Source organism: Archocentrus centrarchus, chromosome 8 (assembly GCF_007364275.1).
Source record: "Archocentrus centrarchus isolate MPI-CPG fArcCen1 chromosome 8, fArcCen1, whole genome shotgun sequence".
NCBI lineage: Eukaryota > Metazoa > Chordata > Actinopteri > Cichliformes > Cichlidae > Archocentrus > Archocentrus centrarchus.
In genome coordinates, this window is record NC_044353.1 from 18,996,462 (window position 1) to 19,015,192 (window position 18,731).

The 18,731-nt window shown below is 46.4% G+C and overlaps 1 protein-coding gene across 1 annotated transcript; it reads right to left on the bottom strand.

Annotated features, from left to right (window-relative positions):
* Positions 1-2,039: 2,039 nt before the first annotated feature.
* On the bottom strand, positions 2,040-17,023 carry axin2 (axin 2 (conductin, axil)). Its single transcript, XM_030736728.1, is given in 12 exon segments — positions 2,040-3,738; positions 6,245-6,403; positions 7,101-7,139; positions 7,141-7,230; positions 7,362-7,577; positions 7,664-7,840; positions 7,934-8,466; positions 8,555-8,695; positions 10,495-10,597; positions 12,739-12,870; positions 14,578-15,505; positions 16,736-17,023. Coding segments are annotated over 11 exon segments (2,526 nt in total). The 5' UTR covers positions 15,387-15,505; positions 16,736-17,023; the 3' UTR covers positions 2,040-3,611.
* Positions 17,024-18,731: the final 1,708 nt, after the last annotated feature.

Sequence of the window (18,731 nt, forward strand, 5' to 3'; positions counted from 1 at the left end):
TGTGCATCTGAGCAAACCACAAGACTTATGGACAAAATCAAACAGCATGTCAGCACAAACACCTCAAACCAACTGTCAAGCACAATGTTGGAGGGTTGATGATTTAGGCTTGTTTGTAGCCACAGGACCTGGGCGCTTTGCAGTCCACCATGAACTCCTCTATGTACCAAAGTATTCTAAAGTCAAATGTGAGGCCATCTGTCTGACAGCTAAAGATTAGCTTAAATTGGGTCATGCACCAGGACAATGATCACAAGCACAGCAGCAAATCTACAGCAGAATGGCTGAAAAAGAAAAGAATCAAGGTTCTGCAATGACCCAGTCAGACTTCAACCTGACTAAAATGCTGTGGTGGGACCTTGAGAGAGCTGTGCATAAATGAATGCTTGCAAACCTCAATGAACTGAATCAATATTGTAAAGAGGATTGGGCCAAAATTCCTCCACAATGATGTGAGAGACTGATAAAGTCATACAGAAAATTATTAGAACTACTGAAAGATACTGCTGCTAAAGGTGCTTCAACAAGCTACTGAATCATGGGGTATGCTTAGTTAATCACACACCATTTCTGTAATTTAGCTTAATTTTTGGTAAATAAATAATGACCGTGTAATACGTGATGTTTTGTTGTTCATCCGGGGTTGTATTTACCTAATCATAAAAGTTGCTGAGATTTTTTTTTTTTTTTTATCCTGGCACCAAAACCCTTTGAACTGAAAGAAGATGTACCTTCTTTTTACCATGACTGTATGCAGCCAAAGACTCCAACAGAACTCTTTCACAGCAATCACTTTGTTATGAAATAGCAGGTAAACACAACTGTTATTAATCACATAGATTAAGGTTATATGAAACAGAAGCTGCATTAATGTCATTAGTAACACCTGTGTTTGCCTCCTTTTTAATGTCAGAATGGCTGCTGCGAAAAAAAAGAAGGAAAAAAAAAAAGAAGCTGAATGAGCTTCACCACTCCCACTCAATATTGCATCAACTGTGTGTTAATCCATAGTTCCTAATTCTCCCTCTTTATTTCTGTCTGAGCAATGCTTGTAATGTTTGGAAAATTATGGTACTGAAAACCCTTTTTTAGATAAATGAATATTTCCAGTAGTCCAGGGTTAGATAGAAGTCACATAATAAAATGGGGAGTAAAACGAAAGATTTTTGGTACATTATTGCTTCTAATTTCATGAGATAAGAACTATCTTCAGCCATTTTTACACTTGCACTGCGGCGCTGAACTTTTGTAGACATTATCTCAAGTCCTATCGGGACTTTCTGCAGTCTTTAATCCGCCACTGTTGCAGTGCAAAGTCCGTGTAATATCAGATTGCGCCAGTGAAGCCGCGGCAAGCAAGTTGACATCATGCATCCTGCTTCCTGGACTCTCTTAACCAAACACAGTACTTCCAGTAAGTGAGAATGTTTCCTACCGTTCAGTGCAGAGGCACAAAGTCGGACCATGAGAGAATCCCAAATGTCAGATGGCCTACATCAGTAACTTTTATTCAAACAGCAGCGTGTTTAAGACGCTCTGAGAGTTCTCATCCTTTTGCCCTAATTGGGACTAAGCAAGAAATCACATTATACACTTACACACAGTTCATAAAGTGCCACAGGAGGCCAAACATTTTACCATGTAAATAGCTGGGTAAAATGTACTTATGACATGTATTTGCCAAATATCTCATTAACACACACTTAACTCTCCCTCTCTCCATCTGCTTCTTCCCCTAAAACACACAGAGGCTCTAGTGGCCAAATTAATGCTGCATGTTTTAATTTCCAACAGGGAGTACATTAAGAGCTGATAATGGATGCAAATCTGGTGGAAATTTCTCACTGGATCCAATGAGTTTCACTCTGCACAGCAGGGGTGTGTGTGTGTATGCGTGTGTGTCGAAGCTGCTTCTAAACACAAGCACACACAGACGTGCCACCATCCTAATATCCCAATTAGAGCTAGAAAAGTCCAATCACCCCCCGCCGCCCCACCCCCCAAACACACACACAGGGAAACCATAGGAAGCAATTTGCTAATTTGAAAAATAGAACATTTTATTAAAGGCTACATCTCTTCATAATTACAATAATTAAAGTACCGAGGCATCTTTTCAACTGAGCTCTATAGAACGCATAATTTACAGTTTACAAGAAGAACCAAGGAAGCCATGAAAAATATCATAAAACATAAACATGATGATACTAAAAGGCATAAAAATATCTTTTCAACATAAGGCCCCTTGTAAAAACCAAGGGAGTAACAAGACCCTGAAAACTGGGTAAAACATGGCAAGAATCCATGTAGGCACAGCTACTGTACTCAAATAAAGACACTATGAACATAGTGTATATATAGATATATATATATCTCACCACCATCATTAACATCTGCAGCTCATAGTGCAGGCTTGAAATACTCACTCACTCACTCACTCATACACTCATAGGTAAGCATATAGGGGAACACATTATAGAACTTTTTGTTGGTAGATATGAATATGGTGTAAACACATTTTTGGGGACTCAAGGACCTGTTCAGGGCAGTTTCCTCTTAGTAAATATGTAGGCTATTTGTGCGATGCCTGCGCCGCTGAAACAAAGGCACTAAGACGTGACAGATCAAGGCTAGCTGGGCAGAGTCCCAGAATATGGAATTAAACATTAATAGCATTTTTTTCATTTTTTTTCTGTCTTTTTTTTTTTTTTTAAATTCCATAGCACACTAAAGGGCTCCCTCAGAGCAGATGGGGACACATCCACAAATAGCACTGCAGTAGTAAATATATTATTGAACTCTAAGTGATAGCGAGCCATTCTCAAAGCTTCAGCAGTAAGCTCTCCAGCCAGGAGAGTGGAGATGTCCCCGAGTGGGAGTGGAGTTCTTGAAGAGGTATTGTTGATGTTTACAGTTCAATATGATGGGCTGAAAGGGAATAAAAAAAAAAACTTTGCTTGAGAACTGATGCTGAGATGTGGGGGGGGGGGGGGGGGGGGGGGGGGGGGTTCACAGATGTGGATAATTTGAGAAGTTTGTCCAACTCCAAGCAGCTTGTCCATGGAAGAAGAAGAATAGGATTTGGGAAAGGGATATTTCCAATAAATAGCTATAGAAATCTTTACACAGCAATACGAGCATCACAATACAATGCAATGTACATGTATATCTGCGTATACATATTAGTGATGTGCTAGTGAGCAACTATGGGCAGACACCGGCACAGGCAGGGTCAAGTAGGCTCTCAGTCTCAAATGAAACCCACCGTGCCCTGCTTCTTTGACAAGTGGTCATTCCTAGAGTCTCTAGATATTCCTCTTTTGGAAATGTTTCAGCCCCGCAGCATAAAGTCCACGTTTTCTTCACTTCATGGGGGCTTTCCTACTTGATAGTCCGGTAATATGGATATCTTGTTCCGCTTTAGTTTTCTTCTCCATTGTTCTTCCAGTCCATCTGCCCAGACCTTAGCATTATGCTAACATTTTCAGTCCTTCAGTCTTAGCTTAAAAAAAAAACAAACAATAAAAACAAACACACACACATGTCGTTTTTGTGTGTGAGAGCATGTGAAGGAGGGCATCCGCGGAGGTATTCCACAACGCCGGCACCGCTCACTCCATCCTCTCCACCTTTCCCAGGATCTTGCCCTCGTAGGTGGGAAGCAGGGAGCCGTCGTCGGACACCTCCTCGAACACGGCGCCGCACTCGAACTCGTCGCTGGCCTTCTTGAAGTAGTACCTGCAAAGGAGAGGTGAGAGTGTCAACGCCAAAGTGCTTTCCTTTGATTCAAGTTGCTTTAAATCTCAAAGGTGAAAAGTCAAAAAAAAGACCCGATAAGTCGCACGGCATTTTGCCGCTCCCTTTTAAACATAAAGCCTCATTTCTGCTATCTGCAACAAGCCACTAAATACACAGTGAGCCAGGCCTGCTGATACTGGGGCAGGGTGGAACCTGCTGCTGAGAAGACTTGGTTTTAAACAGCAGGCTTCCTTTTTCTGCATCCCTCCCTCCACTTGTTCTCTTTTACTTTTTCTCCCATTCCTTTTCTTCCCCCCGTTGTGTTGCTGTGAGTTTTGCCCTGGCTAACAGGGGCCAATTAGACCCGTGTGCAAATGAAGGGGTCCTTTGACAAAGGCTAAAATTTTGGGTGCCTGCAAGTCTGCCTGTCATTACCCCTGACTCCTACACACCCGCTCGTGCACAGAGCTTTCACTCACTCCTCATCTCTGGTTCATTATTACAGGGACAAAGAAAAGAGACAAAGTTGAGGAGGAGGAGGCAGCACACCGTGTCCTTCCTCACGCATGTTGACAGTGTGAGCTCTTACTGAGAACTATAGGAAGGGCAGCTGATGAACAACTTTTTGTGTATGTGTGCAGAAGAAAAAGGGAAAAAAAAAAAAATCTTCTTGTCAGCCATGACTTCACTGGGCCATAATGATGCAAACCCCCCCCCCCCCCCCCCCCCCCATTTTTGAGGAAGAGAAATCAGCAGGGGTGGGTTGGTTAAACGGGACTCAACATCCACTCATTAACTGTGTAATGGAAAAATGCCTCGATTTGCTCTGTGTGTGGTGACTGGAATGCGGGTATGTTTGCGAGCTTTTTTTTTTTTTTTTTTTTTTTTTAAGACAAAGTAAAACAAGCAACGCTTATAAAACCAGATCTGCAGCACTGCAGAGGCGCACAAGAGCGCACAAGAGCCAACTGACACGAGGATAATCGCTAATAAAGAGCAACGACACAAGAAGCTTTGAACTAAGTGAAATACAAGAAAGGCGTTTTAGGAAATTGAAGTGAGTAAATAAGATAAAGCACACTGACGAGATGAAATCAAAGAGTGAAGGACGCTCCTGATAATGGGTTCCTCCTTTTCTATCTGGAGAGGAAGAAAGAAAAGTCGAGCCCTCCTACTTTAAAAAAAAATAAAAAATTCTTCAAAGAGCTATGATTTTTTTTTTTTTTTTTTGCTAAGAGAGACAGACAGAGACACAGAGAGCCCGAATTTCCACTGGAACATGTTTTATGTGGCTGGATCTGCCTCCCCTCCCCTTCTCCCTCCGTTTGCACTGACATCTGGCACCAATATCGTCTGGCAGGGCCGAGCAGTACTGTTCTTTGTTGAACTGCTGCCATGTTGAAATGACCCAACTCCACACATTCTCTGGCTGCTATTAAAGCGCCGCACAGCTCTCTTTCCAAAAAATGTGGATGGTATGACAGAGGAACTGAGCCCGTGAGCCAGAGAGGAAAGAAGAGCGGGACTGGGGGGGGGGGGGGGGCAAACAGACAGATGCGGAGAACTCAGAGCTAAGTGCTTGTCACATTTGCTGATCTGAAAATGCTGTGGACATCTGGACAGGAAGAAGTTTTGCTAAGCCCCCCCCTGTTTGATACCTGTAATTATTAACACAATACTCAGGCCGTGCTTATCTTGGAGACCGTGGCAGTCTAAACAATAAATGTTTGATCTTTTTCCTTTAATGCCCACTGGAAAGAAACAATCAAAGTCAAATCTCTCTCCACAAACACACATCGAAGCCGAGCGGCCTCACTGAGGGCCCTCTAGAAGGGCAAACAAGCGGATCTGGCATTTAACAATCTGCCTTTCAAAAATATCCATAAAATGATTACAACATGTGTAAACACTGTGCACGTTCACTGAAAAGCACATTAATGTGCGTGCATGCACACACACACGCACACACACAACCAGAACAGGGAAAAAAAAAAAAAGAGGCCCTGATAGCATCAGTGAAGAATTTGCACGCTGGCCATTTGTGTGAGTCTTTGTTGGTTGAAATGAAAGGGGCTGGGGCTTCAAAGCCATGTGTATTAAGTGTGCCTTAGCATGGAAATCAATACCAGATGGGACCCAAAATCGCTGCAGTTCAAACTCTCCCACTAACCCCTGCACCACCCTCCCTCCTCTTGTCCCTTCCTTTTCACTGCACCCCTCGCAACAAACACACACACACACACACATACAGAGGCCTGCCTGAGTGCAAACACACACATAGAAACAAACAACCACTGATATCTGCCTTTCATGCGGTCATGGGAAAAATATCTCAGGTCTTTAAGGTTGCAGGTGCTAACTGCAATTCAAAGGCAGAATTTTACCACCAGAGAGATTTTGGTTTGTGTCTTCCTTCAGTCTGTAACAATTTAGAGCGGTCACCACGTCTAAAATGCCCTCAGTTATGCTGACGTGACAGAGATACTGGCCCGGTGCCTCCACACACCTGTAGTTGCCCTTCTTGCGGAGCTGCTCCTTGAAGTGACCCAATGTCAGACTGTGGCTCTTCATGTTCCTCCGATAAGGAATTTCCTCACCGCAGAAGAAGTACGTCACCACCATCTCCCCGCTGCTCACCCCGTGGCTTCCTGATCCCTTTTTACACCTGCCGGGAAACAAAGATGGAGAGGAAGGGTGTCAGAAGGAGTGAGCACTCTCTTATTTGACAAGATCCAGACAAAAGAGAAATAAGAATAGAAGCTTCTAAAGATCTCCAACAAACAATCTAATAATTTCCCTGCATTAGACCAGAAATACAGTAACTAACAGCATCCTGAGTGAGAGTGACCCAGTGACATCAATAAGTTTGTGCCTGTGTGTGCACGGTCTTATCAATTCCCCTTCAGCTATGTCCAAGGCCTTGTAGGCCCACTTCAGAGGAACACTCTCTTTCACCCTAGCCTAGTGCCAGCTCACTGAAGGACAGCCTAAAAACGATACATATTATTTATATAAATATATATATATATAGTATGTAAAGGCATGTCTCCATCAGGTGGTGCAGTGACCATACACACACACTCTCCAAGCAAAGCACAAATGCACACAATTCATGCAAACGTAAGAGGTAGTGCTACGTGTACAAAGCCTTAAATAAGTGAGTGTCTGCGGGGGTGTCTTGTGTCTGGTATGTAGCTTTGCTGCTTTTCATCTATCTGTGCAGTAAGCAGTGCAGGTGACAAGTGGGAAGAGTTAAAAAGGGTCAAAGTACACTTGAAGTTGGAGGCTATAGCTGAGAGGAGGAGGAAGAGGAGCAGAAAGGAGGAGAGGAGAGGGAGGGCAGGACTGTAGAGGCATCGTACTCTTCTGATTGGAGACTGGTCGCGGGGGGGGCCAGCGGGGCTGGGATTGACGAGAGACAGAGGGACAGACGCCCCACACTGAACAGGCATGAGGTGGGTCTTCTCTCGCTGAAGACTGGACACTGAATGCCTGGGACGAGAAATGAAATAGACTTCAGTGTAACATAAAACCATTTTAAAGAGCACTGGAACATCTGGAATAGTTAGCAGTTATAACCAGGAGCACTACTTAATAACCTGCTCTCTAAGGTCTGTGCGTACCTTTGCTTGGTGGGCTTGGTGGAGACCTCCTCCAGTCTGCGGCAGGCCTCCTCCAGCTGCGCCAAAGTGTTGGGAGGAGGCAGGGGAGGCATAGCTGGGTCTTGGATGAATGGCTGGGCCGGCTGGTGACTGCGTAGGTGGCCGCAGCTTCCACCACCACCCCATGTGTGTGTCTGAGTAGATGAGCCTCCAAAGGATTTCTTGGTACTCTGGGTACTGCAAGGGAGACATGAAATATGATTTAACATGAAATGGTGCCCCTAATATTCACATAGACACTCCAAGTATTAGCCTCCACTCACCTGTGAGACTTATGCCTGCCCTGTCGCTTACTATCCAGGATCCACCGCAACACATTCTGCGTGGGGTCTGTTGTGTCCGTTGGCAGCTGTAGGGGCCCACAGTCGTCCGCGCACCTCTCTGCTACTCCGTCCTCAGCCCCTGAACGACACGCGCGCCTCGATAGAGAACTTGAGCGCCTGGGAGGAAGATAAATTGCATCGCTTATTTTAATACACATAAAACAAAAGAAAAAAATGTACACTAACATAGAACAAGTGCTTGGGACTGACCCCAAGCTGTTGTCTGTTGTGATGGCCCCACACATCTCTCTGCCCAGGCTGCGGCTGCGCTGGTAAGGCTGACAGGGCTGGCACTCGCCACTGCCGGAGCACACGCTGTGCACCCTGAGTGCTGCCTCCCTTTCGATTTGCTCTTTAGACTTAGGACCAGCGTGATGGTGGATGTAGTGGTGGTGGATGTGCTTCGTGCTCTGTCTGCTCACAAGGGTTCTGTTGGGACCCAAGGCCAGAGTGAACTGCCCTTGGTCAGGACTAGATACAGAAGAACTGGAGGGCCCTGTTCTTACCAGGCCCTTGACACCGAACCCCGCACGGGTGAAAGGCCGGTGTTCTGGCGAGCTGGATCGAGGGGAATGCCGGATCACGGCCGGGGACTGGCACCCGGGGGTCTTCAGGACACGAGAAAGGTGTTCGTCCAGGATGGCCTGGGGGTCCTCGTCAGAGGAGCCGGAGAGGAGGGGTAAGGAGTGGGGCGAGAGCGCAGGAGCACTTCCCACTATCTCTGTATCTTCTCTTTCATCCTCCTGATAAAAACAAGGTGAACTAAGTCAAGGTCAAAACAAGATATCTTGTATCATTCATTTCGCCAGTAAGAACCAGAGTCACACAAACCTCCTGAATCTGCTGCAGCCTCTCCTCCAATGTGTTCGCGGTGTCCTGCTGCCTCTTCAGGTTCTCCAGGCGGGCAATGAGCTGAGCTGCAAACTCTGCCGGCTCCAATGGTATCATCTCTTTGGGAGGATGGCGAGTACGCTTTGGAGGAGAAAGGAGACTCGTGAGCAACTGTAAGACTCCTGTCATCATCTATAGCTATGCATTTCCCACTACAGGGCACCTGCACTGGCACCTAGGGCTACAGGGCTGTTTTAAGGGTTGGCAGGCCTGGTGTATGGCCATGCTGGGCCAGGCCTCGGCTGGTTCCTTCTGTCATCATCAGCAGGCCTCTTTAAAGTCAGCTCACTTCAAAGGCTTCCTCGTCAAATATCAAACACTCAGCGGGGGGAGAATAGAGCGGTGAAGGGAGGGATGGAGGGATAGATTGATGGGAAGCAGTGGCTTTACATCTAGAAATAAAAGCCACATATCGACAGGGGGTGGAAGAGAACTCCAGGGAGGAAAAGGATGAGGGATTAAAAAAAAAGAAACTGGGAGAAGCTGAGATGTAGAGATGTGTGTTCATGAGAGAAAACGAAGAGAGGGAAGGATTGAAGGGAAGAGATAAAGGTGCCAAAAAAACAGGATGGGAGATCGGAAAGGTTGAGGTAATTTACCCCCCCCCCCCTCCCTGTCACATGCTGGGCATCTTTAACATACAGTAAAGTGACAGCATGAGAGTGGGTGCACACACAAATCTTAAATTATTTTTGCAGTTGGGCTTTCTTGCCCCCCCCCCCTCTCATAAGCCTTTGTAGTCAGGATAAAGGGGAGAAAAAAGTGAGAAAAAGAGGGGCTGTCTGATGGTGCCTGGAGCTGGTGCACCATGGGAATGGCAGCCATCGCCAAAAATCAGACAGAAAACAAAAAACAAGAATAAAAGCAGAAAAAATATATAAAGCAAAAAAGGGGGAGAGTGAGAAAAGCAGCACGATCCAACAGCAACAGCTACTGCATACCTCATAATGTAGAAAAAAAAGGGAGTTACATTAAGTTTGTTTTAACAAGCTGCTTCTGTTACAGTTACTGCACCCCCCCCCCCCCCCCCTCGATTCGGACTTCCTTTCTTTTTCTTCTCTCAACTTGAAGTTAGCTTCTCTTAAGCCTTAAGCTACCAACTCCCCTCTGACCTGCTGAGAGCTCACATGACATGCTCAAACTCTTCCCTTAGATCCCTCACTTTTAGGGAGGGGGCTGGCTGAGCATTTGTGTTTCTGTATGTGTGTGCTGGGGGTTGGAAGGGTGGCGGGGCTGTGAAAAAAAAAAAAAGAGGGGGGGGGGCAGCTCTGCTGGAAGTTGTCACTTTCCTGTGCGTTTGTTCCATTCATCCGCGGATCAAAGCGCTGCGTGTGCGTGAACGGTGTGTGCGTGTGAATGTGTCTGAGTATCTTTGTGTTTTTGTTGAGGAACCAGGCTGATTTCAGAGCCCTCGGGATAAAGCGGCAGAGATCTTCCTCATCTCTCCCTGTTCTCCATATTTACAGCATCGGTGGGGAAGAAAAACCCTGGTGTGTTCCGAGCACTGGGGCGATAAACAGCTTAGAGACCTCCCCGTCTCCTGCAGACTTCAAGGAACCCTAATGGGGGTGTAGGTGACACCAAAGGTAGGGAGGGAGGCTTGTGTTTGTATGCGAGCTTATATGAATGTGTGTGTGTGTGTGTGTGTGTGAGTGGGAGGCTGAGGCTTTGACGTTACTCTTTAGATCTTTGCTGGCGTTGTTGAATTGAAGATGCCAAATACAGTTTGTGCGGTACTATTCATAGAACCAAGAGAAACCCGGTTCACAGGGTGGTATGGAAATTACTCCGTGGCACCCTGTGCTCAAAGACTTCTGAGCATGTGCATATATGTATGTATGCATGCACGTGTGTGTGTGTGTGTGTGTTTGTGTACTTACAGGAAAAGCAGGCAGAGAGACTTGGCTGTTCATCCTCATGTTGCGCTGCATCTCCCTCTGTAGCTGCTTCTTGGAGCCCAGTTTATATGGAGGGATGCCATCTCTGGGGGGGGGGGGGGGGGGGGGGGGGGGGGGGGGGTGCACAGAGAGACCACAAAGGTCAATTACCCAATCGGATACATCATTAAAGACCAAACAGACATTCAGGAAGAAGCTTGTTAGCCAAATGGGGAGATCAAAGACGGTTCAAGCAAGAACAAATCTAATTTATTAATTCTCCAATTCATTTAGCTTTTCATGTTTCAGGCTTAATCTGAGAACAAAAAGGCTACTCAGAGGTAAATTATGACAGCATTTCCGCTCTGAGCAGGTCGGGTTACACCGAGTGAGGTTTTATTTGCCCTAGAAACGACACTCGTTTTCAGAGCTGGCTACAGCACAACACTGGGCACCCTGCTGGCCATTTCCTTTCAACAGCGCGCACGCACACACACACACACTGCAGTCAGTGTGCTCTGCTTTACGGGCCAAAAGTAGTGTCAGCATTAGCATTTCCCTACTGACTTTTATGTTATGCTGAGGACACTGTTAGCGTTAGCTCCTCATTATACTTATTCAAAGAGTTACTGCAGGATAGGACCCAAGAGTGCAGGTAACCTGGTTAAATCTGAGGGGCTGAAGGGCTGGCTGGCTCAATAAAGGGAATCAAACAACAAACTGCAAAGCTTCAAACCGAAGCACTTGACAGTGTAAAACAATCTCTTTCCTTCCATGCTAAACAGCAGTTTCCTGGTGACCTAGCCTAACTGAGAAGCACTTTTCCACTTTTGCTTTGAAATGCCACAGTCATGCGCATAAGCAACAACCCCTCCCTCCCCTCCCAATCTTCATTTGGCAAGCGCTGCTGCAGCCAGCCTCTGATCTCCGCACATCAAAAGGCTGGTTTGTAAGATAAGGTAATGTTTGAAGTCTGCGCAGCTGCATTCCCCAGCGTCCAAGCAAATCCATAAATAAGATATAAGCAAAAATCCCCCCTCCACCACTCTTTTTCTCTTCCCACCCAACCGCCTCCTCCCCCGTTGCATTTTTTCCTTTTCTATTTTTTCCTCTTTATCTGTAAATAAGATTCACATGTTTATGGGTCTTTTTTAATTGACCTAAAGTGAGGCAGATATTCAGATCAAGGCCAGAGCGGGCAGAAAATGAGGTGGGGAGGTTGTGTCCCTGTGGCCAGGGCTTTGTCACCGGCTTTGGGCAAAGTACAGCAGAACAGGACGATATAGGCCTCCGCCTCTTTGAAGGAGTGCTGTGTGTGTGTGTGATATGCCAGAGCAGAGGACGTCCCATTGTAAAAAAGCCTTTATAGCTGCCATATTTATATGTAACCTAGCCCCCTGGTGGAGCTGAACATCAGTGTGTCAGTCTTTTGAGTTTCTTTTGCTTGGTCATAGTTACCGCATGAAACCCCTGCCCCTCCCTCGGGTGAGATGAGGTAAAGAGCAACTTGTTGCACTAAGTTTTTTCTTTTTGCTTTGCATTTAAAAGCCAGCTGACCGGGGCGCATCTGGCCTTGAGCTGTGACTTCACAGCAACTTGTCACTTGAGAAACACGTGATTACGCCAAGTATGTCTTTAGAGGAACGAGGGCCAAGGCACGTACACAGATAAGCACCAACCACATGTGGACAGTGGTACAACATGAGCAATTGATTTGTAAGTTCCTTCATGAGTGACCAATCAGGTAAAGATCCTACAGTATTAGAGGGAGAAGCCCACTGAGCTGCCACTTGTCAACAGTGGAGAGGAAAAACTCCCTAATAACAGGAAGAGAGCTCCAGCAGAACGAGGCTCATGGAGAGGCAGCTACCTGCTTGACCATATCACTAATCAGAAAGAGTAATAAGCAAATTAGCTGATATCAAAACAGCGCTCACGTCCACTTATCCATCAAATGTAAAGCCATCCATCCATCCATCCATCCATGTGACCGCTGTACTCATTTCCACTAATTGACCGAAAGTCCTTCGATGGCAAAAGCAGAAGTGTTTTGTAACAGAGCTTGGCATCAATCTATGCCATGTCCTGGATGCTGGATTGTATCTTCAGGTGTTTTCAAAGGGGGCCACAATCCATCAGTGGCAAGCTATTCTTACAGCTTTTCTGAATTTCCACAGCACCTCATTTCACCCTCCTGTGCTCTCATTTTTTTTCACACGTGCACACGTTTGGATAATATTCACTTACACGCTGCTGTCGGTCACAGACATGGCGTCGTCCGTCAAGGCGTCACTGGAAACCTCGCTGTCATTCGTGCTGCTGACAGGGGCGAAGGAGCCCGAATGGCAGGGGTTGAGTGAGTCTCCTCTCTTGTATGACCTGGGAAGTTTACAACAACAAAGATCAGATTAATCAATATCCAACAGGTGGTTGATAATTCATTTCTACTGCTCATTCTGAGGATGTGGGATCAAAACAAGTTTATATCTTCAGATGTTTAAGAGGAAAATGATCAAATGTGTGAATATAACCTCACTTATCTGCTGCCAGCAACAAAGAATGAATGTGACAAGCTGGGCCTGGGAAAACTCCCGTTTCCTCCCCGTTCCTTCTTAAATATCCCATAATTTCTCTTTCCATTTTGCTCACCTACATCCACTCTTTCCTCAGCATGCATCTCCCACTGTGTATGCATTCTTGCCATGGTACAGAAGAGAAAAGTGGAGGAAAGTGGGAGACTACCCCCCCCACCCCCCCCAAAAAAAGTGTCAGAGAAGGAAAGAAAGGGGAGAGGTGGGTTCTCCACAAGGAGGGAGAGACCCAGCATGACTAAAGCTCTAGGCCCCCAGCTCCAGGCTGACCTTCAGAGGGGCTCGCAAAGAGTCAGGTATTTAACACAGCTGGCCTTGCATTCTTCCCTCCCTGCCTCTTTCACCCCCTCATTTATGCTTTCTCCTCCCCCCCTTTCTTTCATGAGCCCCCCCCTCACCCCTCCACCCCACCCCACTCTCTCTGTCCTTCCTTCATTTCGCTCCCTTTCCCTCCTCCCCACCTTCCCTCTCGCTCCAAAAGCATGCCTCGTAGTCCCTATCCCTGAGTTTTCAAAGGAAAAAGATAAAAGTAGAGAAGGCGCGCGGGGTGGGGGGGGAAATGCAGCGAAGGGGGGAATCAGAGGAGAATTGACGCAAACAAGAAAAGGGGGAAGAAGAGAGTGAGAGGGTTTTTGGTGGGGAAGTGGAGGTGGGTGTTGATTCTGCACTGTAGCTGATGCCATTAAGGGTTTGTTTTTTAAAAGACAATCTAAGTCAGATGAGAAGAGTTTGGGGTGGGGTTGTGTGTGTGTGTGTGTGTGTGTGGGGGGGGGGGTTAAGAGCACATGTTTTTTAATCAGAAGGGTGACAATAATGGCAGGGGAGAGAAAAGGTAGAGCTGCCGTCCAGAGCAGGTGGCTGTCAGCTTGCTCGGCCTGTCATTGTAAGTTAGCAACAGGGACATCAGAGGACGTCCCAGAGATGACACTCATGTCTTTTCTGTATTAGACTGGCCTTTAAACTCATGAATCACTTAAATATATTTGGGATGCAGTCTTAATCTAAAGTCTGCTCTTTTAAATGCAACAGACAAAAGAAAAAAAGGCCTAACAAGCAGCCGAATGAGACTACAGAACAGCCACTTCAAAGTTCCATCTATAGCTCTGCTATACATTTATCTCTCTGCCAAAAGCTTGAGGACAGTGTGGTACAAGAGGAGGCATAGCACAGCAATGTCATCATCTATTATTTGCTGGCTGGGGCCAGAGCCAGCGTGCTCTGTGAACTTTTCCTGTGGAAGACGATCCCTCACTCTGCGGAACTATTTCAAAGCCCCGGAAATCCAGGCGAGCGCCAGCAGAGGGCTGCTGCTGGAGACGGGGAGAGGGGAGAGAGGGGCCAAAGTGGGACAGGGAGGGAAAGGATAACCAGAGTTTTCTGCAAACTCTGGTGGTGCTGAGAAAAAAAAGCCCTTGTACATGAGAGAAATGTTTTCAGTTGTCTTTAGTATGCAGTAACTCAGCATGAATTCAGAAAACAGGGTAAACAGCCATACCTGAACCCCCCGTCCATCACCTCCACTGCCCTCAGGGACACCGGGGCCCTCTGCGCTTTAGCCGAAAGTCCAATCAGTGCTTTAGCTTTCAAATCACAACTCCATTCCTCCTCTTCATTGAGCGTGGGCAGGTATCCACATACAACTTTCAGGTCTGCCAGCCCGTTCGAGTTAACGTGACTCGGGTTTTCTCCCCCAGTTCTCACGTACTCGAGGTAAATGTCAGAGGTCAGAAACATCTGGTACGCGTTCTCCTCCATGTTGGTTTGGATCTCGGTCTGCGCCTGATCGAACATGGCAGAGTCTATGTGTTGCTTCTTAATATTATCCCGTATGAAGGTTTTAGTCGCGGGCTTCAGCTGTTTGGCGACAATGCTGTTGTTTTCGATGTAGCGCTTGTAAATTGCTTTGGCGACTCTCTGCGTTTTGGTATCCTTGAGGTCCATTTGCCTGAATCCATTGCAGGCGAACCAAAAGTCTAAAGTGTCCACACATTTCTCTCGCTCGAGGAATGTCCTAAAAAGAAGAGCACCGTCCTGATCCCCGAGGAGAGAGTGCAAAGACTTTGTCCACCGGGAAAGCGGGGAATCCGGGGAGGCACTCCCCTCTGGCTCCCCGAGACCATCCTCGTTCCTCCTCGCCGAGGAGCCCGGAGAGCCGAGCAGAACGGATCTGGGCGACTCCAGGGGTTTCATCACTGGGAATTTGCCGGGGTAGCAGGGCGCGTCGCCCTCCTCCCCAGGCACAGGGGGTCGAGGTGCATCTTCGCGGAAACTACTGGCGATATTGTCCATAAGCGCCCGGCTCATGGCTCTGAAGGCAGCAGGAGAGAGCCCGTGTGTGTAGTTCACCTCCTCTGAGCTTCTACTGTAATCTCCTCACTCTCTTATGTCAGCGGGGGGCTTCTCTCTGGCTGCCCGGCTTCTCTCTGAAACACAAAGTATTGATCTAATCAAAACCAGATCCGCCCCAACTTCAAAGGGGGGCAGAAACGCAGTAAGAGCCTTTTCAGACCCTCGCTGACTTTTACAGAAACAGACAGGCTAGTTCAGAGGAAAAAACTGCAAGAAAACGCTGCAGCAGAATTACATAAACAGCACTTCTTCATATCTCACACAGGGATGTGATTTTTCTACAGAGGCGCTATTGGTTAAATTAAAACATTTATCAGTATATTTATATATATATATTTTTAAAAGCCATGTCTCTGCTGGATCACCGCCATCCTTTTCGATAACATCATGAGAAGTAGTAATTACATGCATGTCAAACTGGGTTAACAATTAATAAGTCATAATTAATAAGTCATGTATCCACCAAAATACCAGAGCATTACGCACGGACGCCGCTTCCGGATCGTTTTCCTTAACATCCCTACCACTCTCTCATTTCAGGACCAGTCATTTCTCTACAGCTCATCGCAAAGCGCCTAAAAATTACGCCAAATTGAGCCTCTGCCTCAAGTACCTGTAGGACACCGATGTGGGACAAACTCCAAGAGATGGAAAAACGTGACCGAAATAGTTAATGCGGGCAGGCAGGCAGGCTGCTGCTGCTGGAGCTTTAGCCTCCACAAATGTTTAAACACATCCAGCAGTTTGTTGCAGATGATCGCTACAACGTGTCCCCGAAGCATCAGTGTTAGTTACACTGTATCAGGGGCTGATGTGCAACCTTGAAGATGTCACTTTGTATCGCTGATCCGCTGCTCGAGTGTTAAACATGCCATGAGATAAAAGGGCTCGGGGCACAGCTACAAGTCAAAAGCTTCCTACAGGATACCGAAAAAAGAGGGAGATAACGAACATTAACGGCCCCACTTGTCACACATTTCTTTAACGCTGCATTTAAGGTGAACAAACAAGCCCTGTTAAACGTCCAAACCCCAAGTGCACCAAAGTCTTAGATCTTATGAGGAAATCCACAAAAAAAAAAAAAAAATGCTTTCTTCCATACGTAAAAATGTAAGTACGAATACTATCTTATAGAAAATGTAAGTGAACGGCACGGGGACGATTCGGTTCCTTATTTAAAAGTAAGAAAAACGACCATTCACCCCCCCACCTCCCAAAGAACATTACTTCAAAGGCGAGTCAACAGCACATCAAAAAGACCTCCAATGGGGGCCACTTTGAGGAGGCACACACTCGCAACTTACCATCGATCCACGAGTTCCTCTCCTTGAATTAAACTCCGGGTTTGTTTGTGGGGTTTCTTTATCCACAAAAAAAAGCGCTTATAATCCACAATGCTGGTCTCCACAGCGCGTCCACATACAGTCCGTTCAGGTTCGAGTCGGTTTACGGAGAGAAAAATGCACTCGAGAGGGAAAAAAATATCGCTTTTCTCCCTCCTCCTTTTCTCCTCCCTATGGTTTCAGGCTGCCATGCCGCACTGTAGGTCTCTCCTGTAGGCGACTCCAACACCAACTGAACCGAGAGGCTGGAGCAGCGCACTTCAAAGTCAGGAACCGACTGCCGGGTCCCGGCAGCTGTATAAAAAACAATTCCAACCTCGTGCCTTCGGAAAAAAAAAGAAGGGAAAAAAAAAAAAGGAAAACATGTGGTGGAGACCCCTCAGTTTTTGGTGCAGTCACTGGTGACGAAATATTATTTAAAGGTTGCTTGGTTTATTTCCTGACCTGCCAGTTTTCCCCCCAACCTTTTTTTTTTTTTTAAACCAATCTTTCCGCAGACCACGAAGTTGTAGCTACAGTGTGAGGACCTTATCAAAGACAGGCAATCTTGAGCCAACTCCCCGAGGGTTTGGAGCGTCAGAAGTAACTGATCTGCCGCCCCAATGGCATTATCGCTACAATCCCTCTGTTGCTACATAAACTTTAAAGACGCGGGCATCTTTTCTTTTCTAAACCCGCATCATTTTGGAGATCAACTCAGTGGAGTCCCGGGGTTGCACAATAAATGCAACGTCGCATTTCAAAATAGCACGCGTAACATCTCGACAGGATTTTAGTTTTATTTTTGAAAAGAAGACAGACATCCTGCAGAGTAATGAGAACGTTATTGTTACTTCACCCCAAGGACAGAGCTGTATAGATATGTACCTGCTGCAGGATTCAAAGATTTGAAAGGAACTCCCAGCAGGGGGAATGGAAACCTGTTTTGAGTAAAGGGCAGTCATTTTACCCATCTCCAGTCCTTATACAGATACAGTACGTTGCCACAGGAAAGGAAATCATATCGCTGTTATCACTCCACAGCTCCTACCAGTGGCTATAAGGGCACATGCATACGCAGCAGATTAAAACATCTGCTCACTGTGGATAAGTTCTCTGACAGATGTTATCACATCACTTAAGCAGCACAAGAATAACTCCTCTTTGCACCTCTGACTATGAAGCTTTCTGCTTTGTGCGTGCTCCTTAACTGCAGCGTGAGATAACATGAAAAAGGAGTGGAAAGCAGCTCAGGCAACCAATATGCATCCATTCACCGGTCAGTCCCAGAGGAGCAATGGGCATTTTGGAAGTTACACTTCCTTTATTCGTACCGCGGTGGCTACAGTGGTGTTAACAGTGTTTACTGGACAGACTCAGTGGTGTTTTGGAGGGGTCTTTAGTGTTCAAATGAGCCACCACAGGGGACCCTTTGTGCAAGATGACTGGCTATGTTCTTGAAAGAGAGACAGTAGGTGTCTGTGTGTCCTTGTTGTCTCAGCGGACAGGGATCCAAAAAGTACAGTACAAAGACGGCAAACACTTTGATCAGCCTGTTTGCTAAAGGTGCTGTGAAACGTTCTCCCTTGATGCCTCGCTTCCCATCAAGGTTAATAAAAGAGGAAATTGGAAGAGGCCATGATGACTAAGGGATTACTCATCATTCAAAGGCCACTTTATTGCCTTCAAATTCTGTCACATCCTGCACAAAAACATTCGCATTGTGTCTACTTCAAACGCACTACCCCGGCAAAAGCTGAACAGCTCTGGGTATTTGTACCCCAGCGGATACCCCTGCAGTTTCCCTGGGGCATGTGGAAAATGTGCGGGGAAGCTCAGCTACTATATTGAAAAAAAAAAAATATCAGTTACACTTGCCCAGCTTATTGAGGTAACTGTCCCACCTGAAGCTGAAAGAGATACTGTACAAACACATGGCTGAAAAGTAATGAATAAACACTGAAAATAGGTCAAAGGC